The sequence below is a fragment of the Patagioenas fasciata genome, chromosome 12 (genome assembly GCF_037038585.1).
Source record: "Patagioenas fasciata isolate bPatFas1 chromosome 12, bPatFas1.hap1, whole genome shotgun sequence".
NCBI lineage: Eukaryota > Metazoa > Chordata > Aves > Columbiformes > Columbidae > Patagioenas > Patagioenas fasciata.
The window spans coordinates 7,104,083-7,125,043 of NC_092531.1; the positions used below are offsets into that span (position 1 = coordinate 7,104,083).

General features: G+C 54.4%; 3 protein-coding genes across 4 annotated transcripts; 2 read left to right on the plus strand and 1 right to left on the minus strand.

The window, feature by feature from the left end:
* The first annotated feature begins 490 nt into the window (after nucleotides 1–490).
* FAM219B (family with sequence similarity 219 member B) lies at nucleotides 491–5,446 on the plus strand. 2 transcript variants are annotated; one of them, XM_065847850.2, is made up of 6 exons: nucleotides 491–559; nucleotides 2,411–2,513; nucleotides 2,809–2,899; nucleotides 3,329–3,406; nucleotides 3,658–3,706; nucleotides 4,263–5,446. In XM_065847850.2, the coding sequence occupies exons 1-6, from the start codon at nucleotides 506–508 to the stop codon at nucleotides 4,419–4,421; spliced, it is 534 nt and encodes a 177-aa protein (XP_065703922.1). In that variant the 5' UTR covers nucleotides 491–505; the 3' UTR covers nucleotides 4,422–5,446. The 2 variants fall into 2 exon arrangements, with proteins under 2 accessions (XP_065703922.1, XP_071669856.1); XM_071813755.1 differs by having other exon boundaries at nucleotides 4,266–5,446.
* A 181-nt stretch (nucleotides 5,447–5,627) lies between these two features.
* MPI (mannose phosphate isomerase) lies at nucleotides 5,628–8,833 on the minus strand. The gene is made up of 8 exons (XM_065847849.2): nucleotides 8,718–8,833; nucleotides 8,283–8,410; nucleotides 7,835–8,035; nucleotides 7,610–7,751; nucleotides 7,261–7,443; nucleotides 6,981–7,154; nucleotides 6,627–6,835; nucleotides 5,628–6,389 (listed from the first exon to the last, which is right to left on the minus strand). Exons 1-8 carry the CDS (start codon nucleotides 8,731–8,733, stop codon nucleotides 6,171–6,173), a joined length of 1,272 nt encoding a protein of 423 aa, XP_065703921.1. The 5' UTR covers nucleotides 8,734–8,833; the 3' UTR covers nucleotides 5,628–6,170.
* A 450-nt stretch (nucleotides 8,834–9,283) lies between these two features.
* SCAMP2 (secretory carrier membrane protein 2) lies at nucleotides 9,284–20,023 on the plus strand. The gene is made up of 9 exons (XM_065847712.2): nucleotides 9,284–9,437; nucleotides 12,958–13,038; nucleotides 13,716–13,805; nucleotides 14,517–14,634; nucleotides 15,296–15,424; nucleotides 15,949–16,108; nucleotides 16,615–16,716; nucleotides 18,522–18,639; nucleotides 19,390–20,023. The coding sequence occupies exons 1-9, from the start codon at nucleotides 9,381–9,383 to the stop codon at nucleotides 19,534–19,536; spliced, it is 1,002 nt and encodes a 333-aa protein (XP_065703784.1). The 5' UTR covers nucleotides 9,284–9,380; the 3' UTR covers nucleotides 19,537–20,023.
* Nucleotides 20,024–20,961: the final 938 nt, after the last annotated feature.

The window sequence follows — 20,961 nt, forward strand, 5'->3', positions numbered from 1 at the left end:
GAACAAGGACTCGCAAAACTCTCCCTGCCCTGGGAGGAGGAATTTCCCTGTGATGAAGTCAGGGCTTAATGAAGCTGCTGAGGTGGCTCCTGTCCACAAGGGCTGCGCTTGCCATGGGGCCCGTGCAGGCTGGGCGTCTGTTCTGGGGTAGATGTTGCTTCAGCGAGCCTGTTTGCCACCTCATTCTGGTGCAAGCAGGGTTTTTTTTGGCAAAAAAGGGGAAATCCCTTTACTGAAATTTAGAAGGAAATTAAAACAGAAAGCAAACATAACCAAGAGGAGTTGAGGCAGGGAAGTGGCTCCGCATTGCGCGGTGGGCTCACAGAAGGGGCGAGGTGGGATGTCCCATGTCCCACTATCCCTGCGTCCCCGCCCGCTCCCGGGGGCCACACTCCGCATGCGCGGCGGAGGGCCGCGCCACTTCCCCATCTCCCATTGGCTGGGGCTCCGCCGCTGCGCGCTGCCATTGGCGGACGGCCACGGCGGGGGCGGGGCAGCGGCGGCCATGGCGACGGGCGGCGGAGCCGGGAGCGCTCAGGGCGGGCGGCGGGGCACGGGGGTACGTGCGGGGTGTGGGGCAGAGCTGTGTGCGTGGGGCAGCACAGGATGTGTGCATGGGGGATGGTATGGGGCAGTATGGGGTATGTGCATAGGCGGTGTAGGGCTGGGTACGTGTCTGGGGCAGTATAGGGTATGTACATAGGGGCTATAGGGCTGGGTATGTGTGTGGGGCTGTATGGGATATGTACGTAGGCAGTATAGGGCTGAATAAGTGTGTGGGGCAGTATGGGGTAGGTACATAGGGAATATAGGGCTGAGTATGTGTGTGGGGTATGTACACAGGCAGTATAGGGCTGGGTATGTGTGTGGAGCAGTATGTACATAGGCGATATACGGCCGGGGCATATGCACAGAGGAGCAGTATGGGGCAGAGCACATGCAGGGGCTGTATAGGGAGGTACAGCACACACAGGTGCAGGGGCTGTATAGGAAGGTACAGCACACACACGGCTGCAGAGGCTGTATAGGGAGGTACAGCACACACAGGTGCAGGGGCTGTATAGGGAGGTACAGCACACACACGGCTGCAGGGGCTGTATAGGGAGGTACAGCACACAGGGGCGCAGGAGCTGTATAGGGAGGTACAGCACACACAGGGGCGCAGGGGCTGTATAGGGAGGTACAGCACATACAGGTGCAGGGGCTTTATAGGGAGGTACAGCACACACACGGCTGCAGGGGCTGTATAGGGAGGTACAGCACACACGGGTGCAGGGGCTGTATAGGGAGGTACAGCACACAGGGGCGCAGGGGCTGTATAGGGAGGTACAGCACACATGGGTGCAGGGGCTGTATAGAGAGGTACAGCACACAGAGGCGCAGGGGCTGTATAGGGGGAGGTACAGCACACACAGGTGCAGGGGCTGTATAGGGAGGTACAGCACACACGGGTGCAGGGGCTGTATAGGGAGGTACAGCACACAGGGGCGCAGGGGCTGTATAGGGAGGTACAGCACACAGGGGCGCAGGGGCTGTATAGGGAGGTACAGCACACATGGGTGCGGGGACGTGGGCAGAAGTTTGCTGCCTGCGCGGTTAATCCCGCTGGCTCGGGCAGCCCCAGCTCCCTGTGCACGGTTATTCCTGTCTGTAAGGCTCTGTCCTGCTAATTCTGGTTTAGGACACTGATGCTAATCCTGGTTGTGCTCTGATCACCACCCCAGGTCCTCTGCCTTGTTTCTTCATTATCTGCTTCCTTTAATTCCCTGTCCCTCCTGCACCAACTCTCTGCTCATTTGCTCATTTTCTGACTGTTCCTCTATTTTATTTATTAGTTATTGTATTTGTAGAACTGGTTTTTCTGCCCATTTCCATTCAGCAGTTCCAGGTCTCCTTGAAGATAAATACTTTGCAGAAAGGGGAGGCTTTTCCATAAAGCCCTGACTCTCAGACCTGATTATGTGACACTGCTTTAATTTTAATGATGTGGTTTCATCATTGCATGCGGAGAAGCTTGAAAGGCTTAAAACCCGTGGAGAAATTAAAGTATCCTTATGTTCTGTTTTATGAACCTGCTAGTTAAACCTCCCCTGTTGCATCATCTCCCAAGTGTTACTGGAGTTAGGCTTGCAAGGAAACTGCCGATCACCATGTGCGCTTTTAATTTAGCTTCACCATTCCCAAATAATCCCTTCAGCTGCTATTAGATCTGCTTATTCCTTTTCCTCTCCCTCCTCCGGCTGCAGCACTGGGCTGGGGAGGAGGTTTCCCCCCAAGCCAACGTGGTGGCACATTGCCCAACTGATACTGAGTTCCCAAGAACGACCAGATGCTCTGCGATGACTCCGCTTGACTTCATCCCCATAGAGAGGCGCTACGAAATTTGCTTCTTTCCCTCTTTTTTTTCTAGCTGATTCGGGCTGAAAGCAAGAGGCCAAACAAGCCGATGGATGCGGTGGAGAAAAGGGGACCGTACATCATGAACAAGCCTCCCTCCCTTCACGCCAAGCTCCGTAAGTGACGCTTGGTGTTGTCCCAGGGGCTCTGCTGGGGTTTGGGGAGACGTATGCACGCCCTGCCCAGCGCGGGAGTGACCGAAAGCCTCTCTGTTCCTTGGTGGGATAAAACCTTTTAAAAAGAAACAAACCACATTTAAAAACCGGCAGCCGCTGCCTATGGAAAGCGCTGCCTATGGAAAGTACTGCAATGCCCCCGTGCTCTCCCAAGGACCCACCTGCAATGCCCCCCCCCAAAAGAATAAAACAACCCTTGGGTGTTTGTAGCTCTGCCCGTGTGCTTGGTTTGCAGAGCGGCAGCGCGAGCTGGCGAGGACAGCGCTGCGGAGACAGGGGCTGCTGGGGGGACCCGCGCCGCACCAGCCGAAGCCGGCACCAAAGAGGTCTGATCCCATTTCTTTTTCTCCCAAAATGTTGTTCTTTGTTTTGGTTTGTTTTGTTTTCCACACTCTGGGCGAACTCAGGGGATTGAAAAGTGACTTTGAGACCTTAGTCTGCTGGCTCTGTTCCGGCCAGCAAGCATCTGATATGGAATCAAATAGTAAGAGAAAGCTCTTCCCCTGCAAAAGTTATGAGTTGCTCTAGCAGGGGTCACACTGCTGTTTCTTGGTTTTGGTGTTAAGGATTTAATCAGGTAGCCTAGAGCTTGGATGGAGTTTATTCTCAGGTTGTGGTGGCCCTGGACAACGCCTGGGTGGATAGGGACATTTGGGACAGGGATTTCTGCCCTGGCTCCTCAGTCCATCAGCTTTGTGCCTGCATTTTCACACCAAAAATGTCTGCTGCGAGCTCACTCTTCTGCCTTCCTGCAGGTCGGTGAAGTTTAACAAGGGCTACACGGCGCTCAGCCAGGCGGCGGATGAGAACTTGGTCTCCCTTGACTCGGACAGGTGGGGAGCGGGCGAGTATCCCAGGATTTTGGCTCTTCGTGGGGACTGATTTGCCTTGTAGAGCATCCCCGACTGCACTGGGCACCTCTCAGCAGCAAAACACTCCTCTTGTTCCAAGTTGTGCCCAATTTAACAAATCCCTTGGGGTTACGCTGCTGGCTCCCCGTTTCCCCCGCCGAGATTCCCTTGTCTGCATCCCAAGCAAAGACTCTGCTTCCCAGCTGGCTCTGACCGTTTCCTTGTTTTCTCAGTGACGGGGAGCTGGGATCCAGATGTTCCTCAGGCTACTCCTCGGCCGAGGCAAGTCCAGGGGTTTCATCCTGACAGCGCGGTCCCCACCAGGTTCCCTCGTCCCCGTTACGTCGGGGTCCATATAGGGGCTGAAATGAAGCATCACCCTATGGGGTGTGTATGTGCGTGTCCATCTCGCAGAGCTCTGCTTTGCAAACTGCTGCCTGATGTAGACATGCATTTAAGCCATGCATAAATCTCCCTTTTGCAAGCCCCAGCTGGCTGTCAGTGCTTTACCTTTTGCATCTAAAGCATCGTTTCCCCCCACACCCTGCAGTGGAGCTCTGTCCTGCCAAGGGGTCGCAGCCTGCAGGGTGTTTTGGGGTGCATGGGGTGTGTTTTGGGGTGCATGGGGTGTGTGTTGGGGTGCTGCAGCCCAGGAAAACTGCTTTGGTCTTTTGCTTTAGTCTTCTCTGGTTGGGTTGTGCTGCTTCTCCCTGTGCAAAGGCACTGGAGGGAGGATGCGATGCCCTTCTTGCTCGCAGCCCTACCCTTTGCAAGACCTACATTTTAACTGAACTGGGACTAATTTTAACCAACTCCGCCTCCTTTGTTCCCCCCCCAGCAGGTGAACCAGGACCTGAGCCGGCAGCTATTGCAGGACGGGTACCACCTCGACGAGGTCCCCGACGATGAAGATCTGGATCTCATCCCCCCGAAACCCGTCGCCTCCTCTTCTTGCCCCTGTTGTTTCGGAGAAAATCTCTCCTGCGTGATCCAGTAGACGCCGCTCAGCCAGGGCCGTGCAAGAACAGGTCACAAGCCAGCACTTTCTTTGTCCCATGGGGTGGCTGTTGGTGTCCGCGTCCCACGCCGTGACGGGGACACAAGGACTGAATGATGCTGCAATGTCACTCGTGGTGAGCAGCACCAACCAAACAACCCCAGAGGACTTTTCCTTACACTCAGCAATATCAGGGAGAGGTGGCATGGTGATATTGAGGTGGCCTGGATGGAACTGGCTGGGGTGGGAGGGAGGAGAGGCAGAGCCCGGCACCTCTGTGGGCTATAAAGGGAAGGAATTGGGAGGTGCAGCAGCAAATGCTCTTGGGTTTGCCTTACCTCCTCTTTTCCTCATTTAACCAGCCACCTCGAGGATCAGCCCTCCCTGTGAAGGGATGGTGGATGGTGGGGTCGTATCCTGTGGTGTGGGATGGGGCTGGGAAGCCCTGAGACCCCTTTTCTATTTATTTTAGCTTTAGTTGCCCCTCTTCTCCAGCTGGCTGAGGCCAAGCCAGCGAGGTTGGGGTGGGCTGGCAGAGAGCTGCTTAGTTTACCGGTCTCGTGCTGCTTGCAATTAATTGCAGTGGGGTTTCCTCCTCCCAAAGCCTGGGCTCATCTGAACCAAAGATTGCAGCTCTGGTGAAGATGGGGGCAACCCAAGGGGCTGGGAGCTCCGCGCTTTCTGCCTCTCAAGGGACCTGTTATGTCTGAGGGTTCTGGGTTTGGAGCCAATGGCTTGTTCCAGTTCTCCCCAAAGCTGCTCTGAAGCAGGCGAGGGGCAGCACAGACCCCTGTGCCGGCTCCACACGGGTCTCGGTGCAGATGTGGGGTGGCCAGGGAGTCTTCCTGCTGTGAACCTTCAAAGCTGCCTTAAGTCATGGTCCTGCTCTACTACATAGAGGACAATCAGCTTCTTATACAGAAACCTTATTTAAATATTTCATGTCTAGACACCTGAACTGTTTTGGTTCTTTTTTGTATTTTCTGTGTTGAAGGGAGCACTCAATAAACTGGATCTCATTACTCGGATTGTGTATTGGTGCTGTGGCAGGGGGCTGAGCCCCGCTCGTGAGAGCTCCTTGTCCATACTGGCACATTTTTTGAACAATCTGGTCTCCCTCATCCCATTTTATCCTGAGATGCCACAGCTCCAGTCCCTGAGCCCTGCAAGCATCACAGCCTCTCCTCACACCACATTTCCCTGCGCTGAAGACAAAGTCACCACTTTATTCACAGCACTGGAGGCTCTCCAGCTCCATCACCCCACCACGCAGCCCCCTTTTACAGCCGAGGAAGGGGTGATATGGCTCAGAAAGAGCCCACCAGGCACCCGAGAGCAGCAGCAAACCTCAGCGTCACATCCGCAGGAGGGAGCAGCAGCTCCTGGAAGTCAGAGATGCTCCAGACGCAGGGTGCAGACCTTGGGCCTCCCTGCTGCTTCTCGGCAAGAAGGAAGGGTGTTGAAAAATAATAAAAGGAGTTGCCATGTGGCATTAGCAGCACCCAGAGGGGATGATGCTGCAGGGACCTGGCTACCGAGCTGTGAGGGGAGATGCTTTTCCTCTGCCCACTCTGCTCTGTGCCACATCCAAGGAGTTGATTTGTGGAATTGCTCTCTACACATCAGGTGGGGGCTGTTTGGGGGGGGGTTTAATAGACGGAGGGGAAACTTCCAAGTGAGATGGCTTTACCCCGGCCAGTTTCTATCTACTCAAACATGGAGTGCTGGGGGAAGCGTCCCGGGTCCTGCTCAGAGGAGACAGCAGGCTCGGAAGAGCAGCATCCCGTCGGGCGAGGAGAGCTGGAGGGAGATGCTCTCGTTGGCAGAGATGAAGAGCACGGAGCCACGCTGTAGGGCCATTTCGGATGCTGCGGCCGTGGAGGTACCCACGGCTGTCCCTTGGATGACCAGCAAGATGCTGGCGGAGTCCACGGCGGAGACGAGGTACAGCTTGATCGAGGCGGGGATCTGCAATGGAAAGGGTGACCATGGCGCGAGTGTCCCCGAGCTGTAGGCAGGGGACAGGTGAGGGAGAGGATCCTGCAGTGCTGCTCAGGGGTGCCACCAGCATCCCCAAGCATCCCTCCATCCTCCCTGGGGCACCAGCTACACAGGTGAGCAAACCCAAGCAAGAAAAGCCTCCCAAAACCCAAGATGTTCTACCACAAGATGGGGAAAAAGCTGGTGTCCCCTGTCACCACTCACCTCTATCCTCATGATGGCGAAGTCTGGCACAGGGGGGTCGTAGAGGTAGACGCAGGGGTCGAGCGGGCTCTGCGCAGCCGGGAAGATCTTGGAGCTGCTGGGTGCCGGCGTGTAGTTGAGCATCTCGCACAAGGTGAGGACGTCGATGAATTTGGGGGTAAGCCCAGCACGCACCGTGTTATCCGAGCACGCCATGCACTCCACGCAGTCTGCAGGGACCAGGCAGCGCTGTCAGCACCCCTCCAGCCCTCTCCCACATCCTGGGGGGGTCTAACCTTGTGCAGGAGACCGTGGCCACCCTGGGGGACAGTCCCTGTGGGGTCCTGGGTGAGGACAGCCCGCTGTGACGCTCACCTCCGTGCAGGTAGGCGTGGGGCTCGTTGGCCCCCAGGAACATGGCCTCCCCCGGCTCCAGCCGCACCAGGTTGAGGAAATAAATGGTGAAGCAGCCGATGTCCCCTGGGTACTGGGAGTGCAGCCGCAGCAGCAGGTCCCCATTGCTCCCCGACGTGTCCTTCCCTTCCGCTGCTGCATGGGCAGAGCACGTGCAAAGCTGGGGTTGCCCCATCCCCTCCCCTTAACGCAGCCCCCCTCAAACTGCGCTGGGGGGCTGCGGCGGGTGGGGAGGACCCACCTTCCTGGGAGATCCTCTTCACCAGCATGTTCAGCTGGTCAACGAAGAACAACTTCTCGCTCTTCATCAGGCGGGTGAAGCAGACACGGAGGGCGGCCGAGACGCCGCGGGGGTCGTCGCTCCCGCTGCGCTCCAGCTGCTCCGCCGCCACCTCCCCGATCAGCGCCCGCAGCTCTGGGATGGCTGCCCGGGGGGGACAGCACAAGTCACCCCCAGTGCCTGCCACCACCAGGGAGGCCAGCACCCCCAGCCTGAGGCACCAAAGCCACCATCCCCACCCCAAACACACCACAGGGAGGGAAGGTGGCACTGGGGCCCTCCTCGTGATCGCCCCCCTTGCCGTCCTTACTTTGGAGGAAGCAGACGATCTCCTCCACCGGCCGAAAGCCGCACAAGCCCTCAAAGGGGGTGAGCGCGATGGCCATTTCAGGCTTGTGGTTTGTGTCGGGGTAGTGCTCGGGGAACTGGGCATGCAGCTTCGCCGCCAGCTCCTGGAGAGGGGGCAGAGAAGCTGGGTCACCTCCCCAGGGGCAAGGGGTCCAGCCAAGGCTGCCCCCGCCGGGGGTCCCCTTACCTTGTTGGGGTGCGCCTGGATGGAGAGGGCGGTGTTGACAGACAGCACCTTGAAGAGGAAGGGCAGGCAGCCCTGGAAGGTGTCCTTCACCTTGGCTCCCAGGCAGGCGGGGTTGTCGGCAATCCACTGGCCCAGCGTCTTTTGGGGGATGCGGTTATCCCGGATGAGGGCATCACCCCGAGGGTGCGCGCCCATCCACAACTGGGGGAGACAGACAGACAGATGGACCCACAAGCTGACAGACAACTTTTCTCCAGGTTGTTTGGCGATGAATGTGGCCAAGCGATGTCCCTGGGGGGCTGAGTCACGCCGGGCTCCTCTCCTGCTCCCAGAGCTATAGGGGACGGGCAGGGGACCTGCACCCCTCCCAGCACCAGGATGGTGAGAACCGTGTGGGTTGGGACGGACACGCAGCCAGGCCAGACACACAGCCAGGATGGACACTCACCTCTGCGTAGGGCCGGTCAGGCTGGATCTGGACCAGGGGGTCGCCGCTGGCCAGCAGCTGGGCCACCTCGCTGTCCAGCCCCAGCTTGCCCCAGGAGTAGCTCTGCGCGGCGCAGGACAGCGGGAACACTGCGGGGAACCCAGCGTTACGGGGCACTAACAACCCTCTGCCCCCCAACCCTCCCGGGCAGCCCCAAGTCCCCCAGTGTGGGGTGCGAGGTGGTCAGGGCAACACGGGCTTTGTATTTTGGGGTGCGGGGGGTGTCTAAATCATCATATGGAGGGTCTCCTGCTGCGGGCGGGCGGCGCGGCGCCTCCGCCCACGGCCGCGGGGGTGACCCGCCCGCCCGCGTGTCCCCACCTCCCGGGGCGCCCCGCCACAGGGACAGCCCCGCGTCCCCCGGGGTGTCCCCGCCGCCCTCCGGGCCGCGCTCACCGCGGATCTCCGCCATGGCACGGCACGGCAGGGCAGGCCGGGAGCCGTAGTCCCACGGCGGCGGCACCGCCTCCCCGGGCCGGGCTGGGCGGGGCAGCGCCGTACGCGCACCCTATAGTGGTCATGGGGGGGGGCGCACTCTATAGCGGCCGGAGCACCGGCGCTGCCCGCTCGCTCGGACCTCTGCGTGGGCTGTGGGGGGGCTATAGAGGCCGCTATAGAGGGTATTCCACAGGGGTTGTGCTACAGGTGGCTTGATATTGGCGACGTTCTATAGGAGACAGGCTGTAGGTGACAGGTTATAGGCCCTATAAGGACACCCCCTGAAGAGCCTACCCCTCCTCCACTCCTCCATAGGTCTCTCTATAGGTGAACCCTGTAGAGCGCGGCCGCGCCTATAGGGTTAACCGCACCAATACGGTTAACCGCACCCATAGGGTTAACGGCGCCTATAGGGTTAACCGCACCTATAGGGCTAACCGCGTCCAAAGGGTTAACGGCGCCTATAGGGTTAACGGCGCCTATAAGCGCTGCCCGGCGTTGTGACGTCACGTGGCCCAGCCCCGCGAGTCAGATCACGTGGCTGGCGGCGCAGACGCCGCGGCTGCCCCGGAAGTGCCTGGCGCGGCGGCAGCGCGGAGCGGAGCAGCCGGGACCGCGCCCATGTCGGGCTTCGACACCAACCCGTTCGCCGACCCGGTGGACATCAACCCCTTCCAGGTAGGCACCGGGACCGGGCGGCCCCTTCCTCCCCGGCCTTCCCTCCTCGACCCTCCCTCCTCTATCGCCGCCGAGACGTGGCGTTGAGTGAAGTGTCGGTGGCCAATGGCGGCACCACTCCTCCGCGCTGTGGCCAATCAGAACGAGGAGGCGGGGTTAGGGGGGGCGTGTTGGGGCTGGGACCCCCGAGTCCCTTGGGCCGGGGGGTCCCCGGGGGTCCCCACGCCCCCTCCATGGGGACGGTGCGACCCAGATGGTGGTCTTTCCTGCCCCCCGTTTCTCCCCTTTCCCTTCGGGGAGGGTCCCACTTCACCCGTGCCCTCAGCCCCATCGCCCCTCGTCCCCCCAGGCTCTGGGGAGCGGGGTTCGGCACCAGCACGCAGCCCCTGCCTCACTGGATGCCAAAACGGTGCTTGAGTTGTGGAAATATTAAAAATAATCCAGCCTGAAACCTCTCCTGGCTGTCCTACGTGGGGGTCTGTCTGGCTGCTGGGCTCTGGTGGGTCTGGTTTTAACGTGTCGTAGTGCTGGCTCTTAAAACCCAGCCTATGAGACCAAGCACATCCTTTGGCCGTGGTTTTTAGCGGCCAGAGCCTTTGAGGTTGTCGGAAGCGTCTCCTCTGTGGGATTGACCCCTGTGATGGGGAGCACGGGGAGATGGTTGGAATGGCCTCTGGGACCTGACTTGTGTGGAGATGGAGAGAAAATGAGCGTTTGGCTTCGGTGTTCGTCAGAGAGCGGCTGGACCCTCGCTGCGTGCCTGGGACGGGATCTGCAGGATTTCCTGACCCCTGGTTTCACAGCCAAGCCAAAGCGAAGCTGTTTGTAGGTGGGGCTCAGTGTTTTGAGGAATCAAAGCGAAATCAGAAGGAAGAAAATTCTTTCTCTCTCTCACTTTCAAATTAAGGTGTTCTTATGCATCTTGGGGTTTGGATGACCATGTTCCTGTGATATTCCTTCTGTGGGGGTAATATAGAGTGGTTCACGCATACCGTCACTGTTCCTTTATTACTTTGGCACTGAGGAAGTAAATATTCTGCTTTATGCACATTTTAGCTGCCCTGGTATCTGACTGAACAGGGCTGTGCTCGCACTTTACTCACTGTTTAAACAAAAAAGATTGGAAGCTATTTACAGCAGGTGACTGTGATGTCAGGCTTACTTTGTAATGAGCACAAGTGTACGTTCCACCGTGGATGCCCCTGCGGTTGTGTGACGGCTCTTGGGAGCTACAGCTGGTGTTTGTGGCAGGTTTTATATCCTGGGCACAGCCCCCAGGGTTGAATTTCCTTGTTGTGGATCCCATTATAGTGCTTGGTGCCCTGCAAATCTTGAGATACTAGGAATCTTTGCCTTTTAAGGAGACAGCTTCATGATGTTCAATATGCTTGGTGTAAAGTAAGCTGGTTTGTTAAAAATATCTCTGCCTCTTCTTTCTGTTGCTTATTGTAACCAGAGATGATTAACTGCCTGCCTTTATTCATTAACCTCCTATAAGTGGCAGCTACCTCCAAAACTTTGATGCAAGCTTCAGACAGGGCTGGAAACTTCCGTCTTCTTTAGAGATATTGATAATAAAGTCCTGAGGTTTCTCTCTGTGCATCTTCCAGGCAGTGCTGCCTGCAGGACTGGCAGGATTTGGGGCACTTACTGGGATATTTAGAAATTAAGTCCCAGCTGATTCCAATTAGATATTAAGTTCCAGGTGATTCTTGTTTGAATCCTCTGACCTTGATCACGTCTAGAGAGGCATCTCGTTTTGTTGATTTAACCTGTGGGAACAGAAAGAAAAAGAATCACTGACTTAAGAGCACAAGCTGTAAAATGTGATATTTGTGGGCAATTTCTCATTCAGTTTCCCCTCCTTGCTGTCAGTCCGGGCTTGCGGAACGGATGCCTCTGTATCGCCCTCGGTTTTACAGCTGCTGCTTTCCTCCTTGCCCCATCCAGGGCACAGAGACACGTGTCCAAACACACTTCAGCTTTGCTGCAAACTCCCTCCTTGTCTATTTTAGACACACTTGCACAATAGCAGGAAAGCTAAGCTGAGCTCAGCTGCCTTGCCTTAACCATACTGCCTAATTAAGTAATTTTTTTTTTTTGCTTTCCTTTTCTCATACCTTTAAGGACGTTTCTCTTCCTTGTGCACTCGTCTTCTGCTGGACTTTAGTCAGGCTGGGACCTCACCTGGGCTGGATTAAAGGGTGTCGCGCTAACGTGCGTTGACTGACTTTTAAGCTTGTGTCGACAGCCCGTGTGTCTGCAAAACTCTTTAAAGCCTCCGGAGGAGTAAATAGTGAAATAAAACCCATACTTTGACTCCTTGCAGCTCCAGTTTCCAGTGTGGCGGTTCTATGGATGCTCCCCATTTGTGTTTTTTTACAGCTGGGGAGTTTTTCTTCATCCAGCAGCATCTGACACCTTGTCTGAGATCCCTGGGTCCGGGGGTGATTCGTAAACGAGCACGACCTGTTGCGTGGGGAGCTCTGGCTCTCGAGGAGCTGCGCGGTTACTCATTAACCGTCCCGTGGGCACCGTGCTGGGCACCAGGCTGCGCTCAAACCCCGGGAACGGCTCCGGCGGGTTCCGGACCAGCCAAGGGAGGTTTCTGCAGCGTGCGGTGCCGGGCGGGCTCTGCACGCCTCGATTGCTTCTCACCCCATTAACCACCAAATCGAAATGACTGGGCTCAACACTCTGGTTGCTGCGGGAGAGAGGGATAAAAAGCCACTCTTTCTTTCTTGTTTTCTTTTTTTGCTCACACCTCGCTATCGGGTTGCCAGGCTATTCTCGCAGTAGATTTCCGAGTTCAAAAAGTGCCTTGTTCTTTAATAACTGAGGAGAGAAGCGCTCCAGAGGTCAAGCTCTGGCTAAGAGCAATCTTTTTATGGAAACCAGTGTGTATAAAAGAGGAGGTGAAAATAGTGAAGTGCATTGCAGGTGAGGGAAGAAAAGGCTCTCGGCAGCTCTGCCAAAAACGCCTTTTTTTAATAACCAGACTATTTGGTGGAGGCAAGTGGGAGATGCTGTAAGTACAGGTAAATGTGGCTTGTATCGTACCTGGACACTCATTTTGTGAGGTTCTGCTGTGCTCTGTGAGTCCTCACTCATGTTGTGGGGCGAGGGAGGCTTGGCAGATGGTCCTGGGTGTCCAGAAAATCTGACCACAGGGTAATGAATCCATGTCCTTGGAAATGAGGAATAACTGGCTGTAGGTAAGTGGTTGTAATCTGCAGAAAGGGCTTTCTGAAAGCATGTTGTAGTCCTTCAGATGGACTTCTTGGCTGAACAGGAGATTATTAATACTCCTGCCCACAAATCTTGCCTGGCTGATAGTTACGTCCTCGGTTATTGAAGTTAATTGCCAGCCAGAACCATTCCCCTGCAACAGGGGTGTGTTTCACCCCATCCCGTTCCCAGCTAACAAGGGGATGGCAGACAGGCAGGCAGAGCAGGTGACGTACAAGCTGATGATGACCCGTGAACACTGCTGATGTCTTTGCTCTCTGTCTCCTTGCAGGACCCCTCGGTGACACAGCTCACAAACGCCAGCCAAAGCGGTTTGGATGAATTCAACCCCTTTTCCGAGAGCTCCCAGCTGGTACGTGCCATGTGTCTTTGCACTGGGTGTCTTGGTGGTGCTTTTAGCTGCGTAGAAGGCCCCTTGGTAGGTCTAGCTTAAAAGAAAGAGTGAGGCTGGTTTCCCCATGGACAGTGTAGCTCATGGTGTGTGTGACAAGCTGCAAACAACTGCTCCTGCACTGGAGCACTGAGAAACTCCGAGCTCGCTGCTCGTGTGGAACAGCTTTTCTCAGACTCGCTGCTGGCTCACAGTAAACGTATATGAAATGTAAGGTATATGAAATGTGAAGGGGAAGATGTTTCGTGGCAGGACACATCAGTATTTATTTGGGCTCTGGGCTGGGAGCTGAAGTGCTGCGGTGGTATCATGGATGGATTGCTGCAAAGAGCCTTGTTTTTGTTTCCTGGCTGCTGCTGTGTGTGAGGTGGGAAAAGGAGAACAGGAAACCAGGGTAAAGCAACACTTGCAGTTCAAACAACTGATCAAAATCCCTTTTTTTATTTCCTCCTTTGCCTAATACCTGTCATCCTCAGGTTCTACTCCCCTGGTGCATTAAGAAGCTAATAAACTTTTGAAAATGCAGAGTTCCTTCCTGCTGATGCTTTCTGTTTTAGTAGCACGAAGCCTTAAACAATTCTTTGCTAAAAGATGCAATATGTAACATTTTTGCCTTTTTGCTTGTGATTTATGCACAGACAAATGCGGCACGGACGACACCAGCCACGCAGCCCTCCGGCCACTCGCAGCCGGCGGTTCTGCAGACGTCCGTGGAGCCCACTCCCCAGGTACGGCAGCTCCAGAGCTGGGCTGGAGAGCGTGGGGAGCTCCTGGGGGTCTCTGGAGAGCTGTGGGAGTAGGAGGGGAGCAGGATTCTCTGGGGCTGGCTGTGGGAAGCTGCAGGTGATCTTTGAAACTTGCATTTGTACCTGCCCCACGAAGCAGATCTCTACAGGGAGTACATGCAGGTGATTCTTTTTACGCCTATTCCCTGCCACTCTGGTGGCAGAGCTTGCTTTGCTGTGTCCTGTGTGCTCTGGCTTCCCTCTGTGAACAACAAAACGGGTCCTGCTGATGCTTTGAGCTCAGTTCTGCTGATTGCTCAGGCACGCTCGGTTCCAGGAGCATAAATGCAGATGAACTCAGCCAGGCTAGCAAGTACCTGACTGCCAGGGACCACCTCATGCAAAGAGCAGAGAAGCCAAGGCTGCAAGGAGAAAGGATCGGTTCTCAGAACAGCAAACAGAAGAGGTGCTTAAGAGGTGCAGAAGGCAGCTTAAGGGAGTTCTGCATTCATCTTGATTTCATCCTCCAGCAAGCAAGGCAAAAAGCTTCAAAATATTTCAGCTCAGCCGTGGGTGTTCAGCTTTCCAGTTGTGCTCAAGCCTTTCTATCGAGTTGCCTTTGCTTCCCTTCCAGTTTGGTGTCTGGTGTGTTCACTGGCGCTGTTGCCACTGCCGGGGTGAGGGCAGGACTTACCTTTTCTCGCTCTACTTTAGGCTGTGGCCGCAGCGGCGCAGGCTGGGCTGCTTCAGCAGCAGGCGGAGTTAGAGAGGAAGGCAGCGGAGTTGGAGAAGAAGGAGAGGGAACTGCAGAGCAACGCAGCCAGCATCAACCGTGAGTACTGCTCCCCGCAGCGAGGGCCGTGCCTGGGGGAGCCTGGCTCGCTTGGCTTGTCGGGATTTGAGGAGGGCTCAGCCTGTCCAAGCATTCGCAGCTTTTTACAAGCCGCGTGTCTTTCCTCTTGCCCTTCGCACCAACACTCTTGCGACTGTACCTGTCAGCCCATAGCTGACAAAGTGGGAAACAAACTCGAAAATGAGATGCTGGGGACTGGCTCTGCTGGGTCTCTGCCCTCGAGCATGCTCTCGGCATCCACATTTGGCCACATTAAGTTCTTCAAACACCAATTTTGTATCTCTGTTGGAGCTGTTGTGCCATGCTGCCTTGTTAAGGCTTTTCACTGAGAGCAGTAAAGCTTTTTGTAGCAGTATTTTCCCCAACCTTGATTTTTAAATGGCTTAATATGGTTTTGCAGTGCGGAGTGGCGATGGTTGTGATGGTCCTTTGGCCATCGCAGGGGAATTCTGCCTCCCACCGAGGGAAATCCTCGAACCGGGCTGATTTCTGCTGTGCTCCCTGCTCACACCTAGTTACTCACCAAGACCGGGCCTCTTCCAGACTTTTCATGTCAATATATATGAATGGTGGCTTGCAAATTGGGGCATGAAAATGAATCTTTCAAGTGAAGAGCTGCTCCTGTCTTTTTTTTCCGCAGCGAGGCAGAACAACTGGCCACCTCTTCCCAAGAAGTGTCCGATCAAGCCGTGTTTTTATCAGGATTTTTCGGCAGACATCCCAGCTGACTACCAGCGGATATGCAAGATGCTGTATTACTTGTGGATGCGTAAGTAATGGCTTGAACAGCAATAATAACTCTTTCAAAGAAGATTCTGTATCAGATGCTGACCTTAGACCTACGGTAAATTCCATCGGTGTTGTCTGCAAGGGTAAAATAAAGTCCTTCTTCCTTTTTTATGAAGGCAAATGTGAAGGACTCCAAGTTTATACTTTGGGAATAGCCATTCATGACAGAAATTTATTGATGTTTCATGGGGACTTGAACAACTCTCCCAAGACTTTGAAAGAAAGTGGATAACACAGTTCAGAGATCGCATGCTAAACAATCTCAATCATATTTGTCAAGCTTGGTGCTCTTAAAAGATTTAAGAGTTGGTTGCAAGCAACAGGATGAGCTGAAGTTCTATAGGTTAAGCTCCGTTTTCCTTTCAAGGAAGGGAAGGAAATTAGATGGCCCAAAGTCGTCTTGATTTCTGAAAGCTCCACGTGTTCAGTGGAAGATTAGGGAAGAGAATTCTGAGTTTTCCAAAAACTTGCTGATGTTTTATTTCTCTCTCCCATCCCGAACAGTGCATTCGATTACCCTGCTCCTAAACCTGCTCGCTTGCCTGGCGTGGTTCACGATTGAGAACGATAGAGGAGTAGACTTTGGTCTCTCGATCCTGTGGTTTGTTTTATTCACCCCTTGTGCCTTTCTCTGTTGGTACCGACCAATTTACAAGGCTTTCAGGCAAGTATGGTTTTCTTTTATAAACGGCAAATATCTCTTAGTGGGAGGAGCTTTGGGTTTATCTGTTCTCATCATATATTGCCTGCAGGATTTTTCCAGCTCTTTGCATTGTTAAATAGATCAAACCCACTTGTTCCTAAACCTATTGCAAGTATCTGATAGAACTTGCTTATGGTGGTCCTTTCTCATCTTGCAATTCAAGCCTAGCCAATCATAGGGTCCTACTTTTTGTTAATTTCTGATAAACTGGTTGGTACATTAATGCGTTGAGCACACTGTGTGTTAAGGAAGCTGCCCTCACCCCGTTTTGCGCTGGGCAGAGGGGTGGTTTGGTGATACTCAGTGGGTATGTTGTAAACGGTGTTGCTGTGCAAGTTCCTCCTGAAATCACCTCCCCTGAGCAGCTTTGCCCTGGTGAAAGGGGTTCCCTGAAATTCTCTTAGAGCAGGGACTCTGCGTGGGGATCGTGTCTCCAGGTCTCATTCCTGCTGCCTTCTCTCCTGCAGGTCTGACAGCTCCTTCAGCTTCTTCGTCTTCTTTTTCGTCTTCTTCTGCCAAATAGCGATCTACATCATCCAGGCTGTCGGTATTCCAGGCTGGGGAGACAGGTGAGCTTGGCTTGGCGGGCTGCCGTGTCGCAGCCTCGCACGAATGCTTTTTGTCACCAGGGCTGTGCCTGTCAGAAGCTTTGGGGTCCGTTGCTGCTCCGTTTCTGACAGCTGTCTGTTCCTTCTCTGGTTTTCCTCTCTCTCCTGCCATGCAGCTTAGGTGGGTCCCAGCTGGGCTGGCTCTCTGTCCTCCAGTCCCAGCAAAGGCACGAACTTCTACTGCTGCTGCGGGCCGGTGCTGAAAGGAGTAAATGCAATCATCCTCTGCTGCCTTCCCAATCACTTAATATGTATAATATTTACCCCTTCTTGATGCTGAGCCTCTAGCATTGACCACAACTGCTTTGTGTTAAAACGGAGCCATCCCCAATAGAACCTGTAGCCTCTGACCTGGAGTCTGGGTAGGGTTTAACTCAGCAGCCTGATTCTGTCCCCAAACTCTTCCTGAATTTCTCTAAGCGGGTTGTTGGTGGGTCATGCTTCAAAAACTGAGCAAAGGACATTTTTATCCTCCCATTTTCTTGATGGTTTTGTAGGGAAGGGTGAGTCTGGGCTTCTGGAGCGGCTCTTGTCCCTGCAGTGAAAGTACCAGCTTGCTTTTTGCCTTGCTGCCTTGGCTACTGATCAGATCCCCAAGTTGCTGTGAAGGGTGGAAAGGTTAACAGCGAGCGGTTTTCCTCTGGAGGGGCAGCCTTCAGGTGATGAGCACAGTGAAATTGCTGTCTATTTTTGCCCACTGCCTGCAGAACCAGCTCCTGGGCAAAGCTGTCCCTGTGTTCCCTCCCCTGCCAACTGGTGCTGCCTTAGTCATGGGACACAGGGAGGGGCCGCTCCCGGTTTTATTTTGACTTCGGAGAGCGTGTGCTGAGTTTTCTGCTACATTTCCTCAAGCCAGACAGCATGTTTATTTTTGGCTGTAGCGCCTGATGTGCCTTTCTGCTTCCTTGTGATGAGCAAGAAGTTGCGCAGCACATTGGATGGGATGGTTGGACTCGCTGCATCCCCTCTGTCCTGGCAGCACAAGGCTTGCTTGGCTTAGCCAATTGCAGAGATTCCTTTCTTCAGCACTGTGGAGGGTCTTTTCGTACAGTCATAGAATCACTTTGGTTGGAAGAGACCCTTGAGATGAAGTCCAACTGTTACCCCACCCCTGTCACTGCCCCATGTCCCTGAGAACCTCATCTCCATCTGTCCAACCCTCCAGGGCTGGTGACCCCAACACTGCCCTGGGCAGCCTGTTCCAATGCCCCACAGCCCTTTGGGGAAGAAATTGTTCCCCAGATCCAACCTCAACCTCCCCTGGTGCAACTTGAGGCCATTTCCTCTTATCCTATCACTTGCTATGAGGCACCTTGGTATTCTCACCCACAGCCAAGCACAGATAACTCCCAGCATCGTTCCTGCCCCGTCCCTTCAACAACTGCCAGTTTTCTCCTAACTTTAGCCCTTCCTTGCTCTTCCTCCCCATCCCAACACTTACATCCCTGGCCAGGCAGGGCTGTCATGGTGATGGGTAGTTTCTAGGCTCCAGATCTGCCAGCTGACCTCTTCCAATTTTGGGGTGCCAGCCTATCTTTACACTACTTGGCTGAATTTCGATAAGATGTTCGTGGGAATGACTTCATTTACAACAAGAATGGAAATTCTGGCCCCAAATCAAGTGCTGGGATGAGCTCTGGGTCCCTGTTTCCCCCGTTTGGGGTTGTGCTTCCCTGGAACCTTCCCCCAAAGGCTCTTGCGCATCTGTGGGTGCTTCACCTCCTCCTGTGAACCCAAAGCTCACCCTGTTCTCTTCTCTTTCGCAGCGGATGGATCGCGGCGCTGTCGGAGCTGCGCGGGAACCTGGCCGTGGCCGTGATCATGATGGTGGTGGCAGGATTCTTCACGCTATGCGCCGTTCTCTCGCTCTTCCTCCTGAAGCAGGTGAGCGGCTGGGAGACGAGGCGAGATCTGCGGGTCAGGGGTGTCTGGGGGACTCCACCTCCTCTTATCCCTCTGGGGATTCGTTTGCTTTGGAAGATGGAATCGGGGCACTGTCAGGTCAAGAGTTTTAATAAAAGCATTTTTTTGCTCATGTTTCCTGCATCGGTCCCAAGTTGTTTGAATGCTAAGAGGGATTGCAGGGGGAATGTGGCCTTTTGGAAGGGAACAGGAGGCATGGACGCTTCAGTAAGGCACACCATGGGCTGTGAGCATGAGGGACCTCAAACACAAGCTCCCCTTCCTCCTGATCGACCGCATGAACGTTCTTTCCTGCAGTTCACTGCAGAAGTGTAGCTTTGGGGAAGGCAAGGACAGACTGAGCTGTTGCTTCCTCCTACTTTTCTCCTAAATCGTATCTTGAAGCCAAGTACCTGATGCTTGCAGTGCCAGGTCCTGCGCTGTGCCTGTCTGTAAAGGTCAAGGTTAATGCTGGGGGTGCGAGGAGAGGAGTTTTTGCCTAATCCCAGCTGTTTTGCTGAGCGCTCCACATTTTACAACAAATTAGGATCTCCTGAAATGTGCAGCATCACACACTGGGTGAGATGGAGCCCGTGGCTCCAGCCCGTGGTCTTGAGCTGCTTAGTGATGAAACCAAGGGAAAAACAAGCTGGCAAGCGAGGTGTGTGCAGCAAGTCCACAACTACATGCTGATCGTTTTGGGGTTTTTTTCCCTCTTTTTCTGTTTCCCAGGTGCATTCTCTGTATCGGCGCACGGGAGCCAGTTTCCAAAGGGCCCAGGAGGAGTTTTCCCAAGGCATCCTCAGCAACAGGAGCTTCCAGAACGCAGCCGCTGGGGCGGCCTCCTCAGCCGCACAGAGTGCTTTCCGGGGAAATTAGCTCTTCCCAGGCTGCCTCCCCCTCGCTTCCTCTGCCATCATCACCCCAACCTTCTTTGTTTTGTTTTGTTTTTGGTTTTTTTCTAAAGATGCACTTTTTGGGGGTACCATGTTAGCTCTGTGATGCTGGTTCCAGATGAGAAGAGATCTGGGTTTTTTTAGCTTCAGCTAGTTACGTTTATGACGGTTAGTTTTCCCTGTCTTATTTTAGGGTGTGGGGAGATAGGGGAGACATTCTCTGAAGCAAATATATTTCCCTATCCAGGATATACCGAGTGTTTGTCTCTCTTCCCTCCCTTGCCCTGTCTATAGCAGGAAGGTGAGGGGAAGCAGGTTTATTTTGCTCTCTTCTATTGGCCTTTGCTATGAAGAATTTGATTATCTGCTGTTTGGGGGTGGGTGTAAGTTGCATGTAGTCTACGTCTTTAATTTTGAGAGCAGGAACTGTACTTTTGGTTTATTACACTTAACACGATGCTACATTTTGACCTGTTAACCGCTCAGCTTCCTGACAGTCGGGGTAATGTGGCACAAAGGAAAACCTGGGAGCAGGGGGAGTTAGAGAGGAGGGGAAATGTCTTTCTCCTTGTCCCCCCATGGCAAACCCCCCGCTCTGCTGCAGCTGATGGGGGCTCCCGTGCATGGAGAGGTGGAGAAGGGATCAGTAGGTGCTGAGTCTTCACCGTGGCCTTAAACCGGGGGAGGGAGGGGAAAAAGGGATTTTTCTTGGACTCAGCAGGAGCCGTGGCACTGAAGACTTGGGTTCAAACACCACGCGATGTCCTTCTCCCGCTATCCTTGAGAGCCTGCCTGCCACAGCATGAATGGATTTTTCTCCAGGGACAACTCCTTCCTGCCTTCCTCCTCCCACATATTATCTTTCTCAGCTGGGAAAGAACTGGTTTGGGTTTTTTTTTTCCCAGCTAGAAAGGAGCCGGTTTGGTGTGTTTTTAGATTCGAAAGCCGTGTCCCGAGATGAAGTGTCCCTGTGGATGGGGATAAGATGCAGGGGTTCATGTGCCCGTTGTGGCAAGGTGTGACTGGGACGGTTTCCTCACCCCCCGCCCTCCAGCGCCGTTCGCTTATCTGTGCAGGAGGGGCGTTACTTGCAGATTTAACTTCGTGTTGCCCCTTGTCCCCTCCTGCCCTGGTGGGGTTCATTTTGTGTCGCTGGCCGGCAGGGTGTTGTCTGGGGGTGTCTCCTCACATAGATATCTGCATTTTTACACCCCCTTCCTCCTCTATTATTTTTTTTCCCCCACGTCTGATCTTTTAATGTAAAAAAAAAAAAAATTAATAATAAATTGTATATGTGTTCAAAAGAAAATTCCCGTCCTGCCCGCGGAGGGGGCGTAGCCATGGCCATGGCGCGGGGGGGCGTGGCCATGGCGGGGGGGGGCGTGGCCATGGCGGGGGGCGTGGCCAG

Excerpts from the sequence above, each read along its gene's own strand:
- SCAMP2 (XM_065847712.2), top strand. The coding sequence starts at position 9,381 with ATGTCGGGCTTCGACACCAACCCGTTCGCCGACCCGGTGGACATCAAC. Across the intron at positions 13,806-14,516 it reads CCGTGGAGCCCACTCCCCAG|GCTGTGGCCGCAGCGGCGCA; the intron begins GTACGGCAGCTC and ends GCTCTACTTTAG. Across the intron at positions 15,425-15,948 it reads GCTGTATTACTTGTGGATGC|TGCATTCGATTACCCTGCTC; the intron begins GTAAGTAATGGC and ends CATCCCGAACAG.
- FAM219B (XM_065847850.2), top strand. The coding sequence starts at position 506 with ATGGCGACGGGCGGCGGAGCCGGGAGCGCTCAGGGCGGGCGGCGGGGC. Across the intron at positions 3,407-3,657 it reads GTCTCCCTTGACTCGGACAG|TGACGGGGAGCTGGGATCCA; the intron begins GTGGGGAGCGGG and ends TTGTTTTCTCAG. Across the intron at positions 3,707-4,262 it reads CAGGCTACTCCTCGGCCGAG|CAGGTGAACCAGGACCTGAG; the intron begins GCAAGTCCAGGG and ends TTCCCCCCCCAG.
- MPI (XM_065847849.2), bottom strand. Across the intron at positions 7,444-7,609 it reads GATCGTCTGCTTCCTCCAAA|CCATCCCAGAGCTGCGGGCG; the intron begins GTAAGGACGGCA and ends CCCCCCGGGCAG. Across the intron at positions 6,390-6,626 it reads TCGCCATCATGAGGATAGAG|ATCCCCGCCTCGATCAAGCT; the intron begins GTGAGTGGTGAC and ends TTTCCATTGCAG.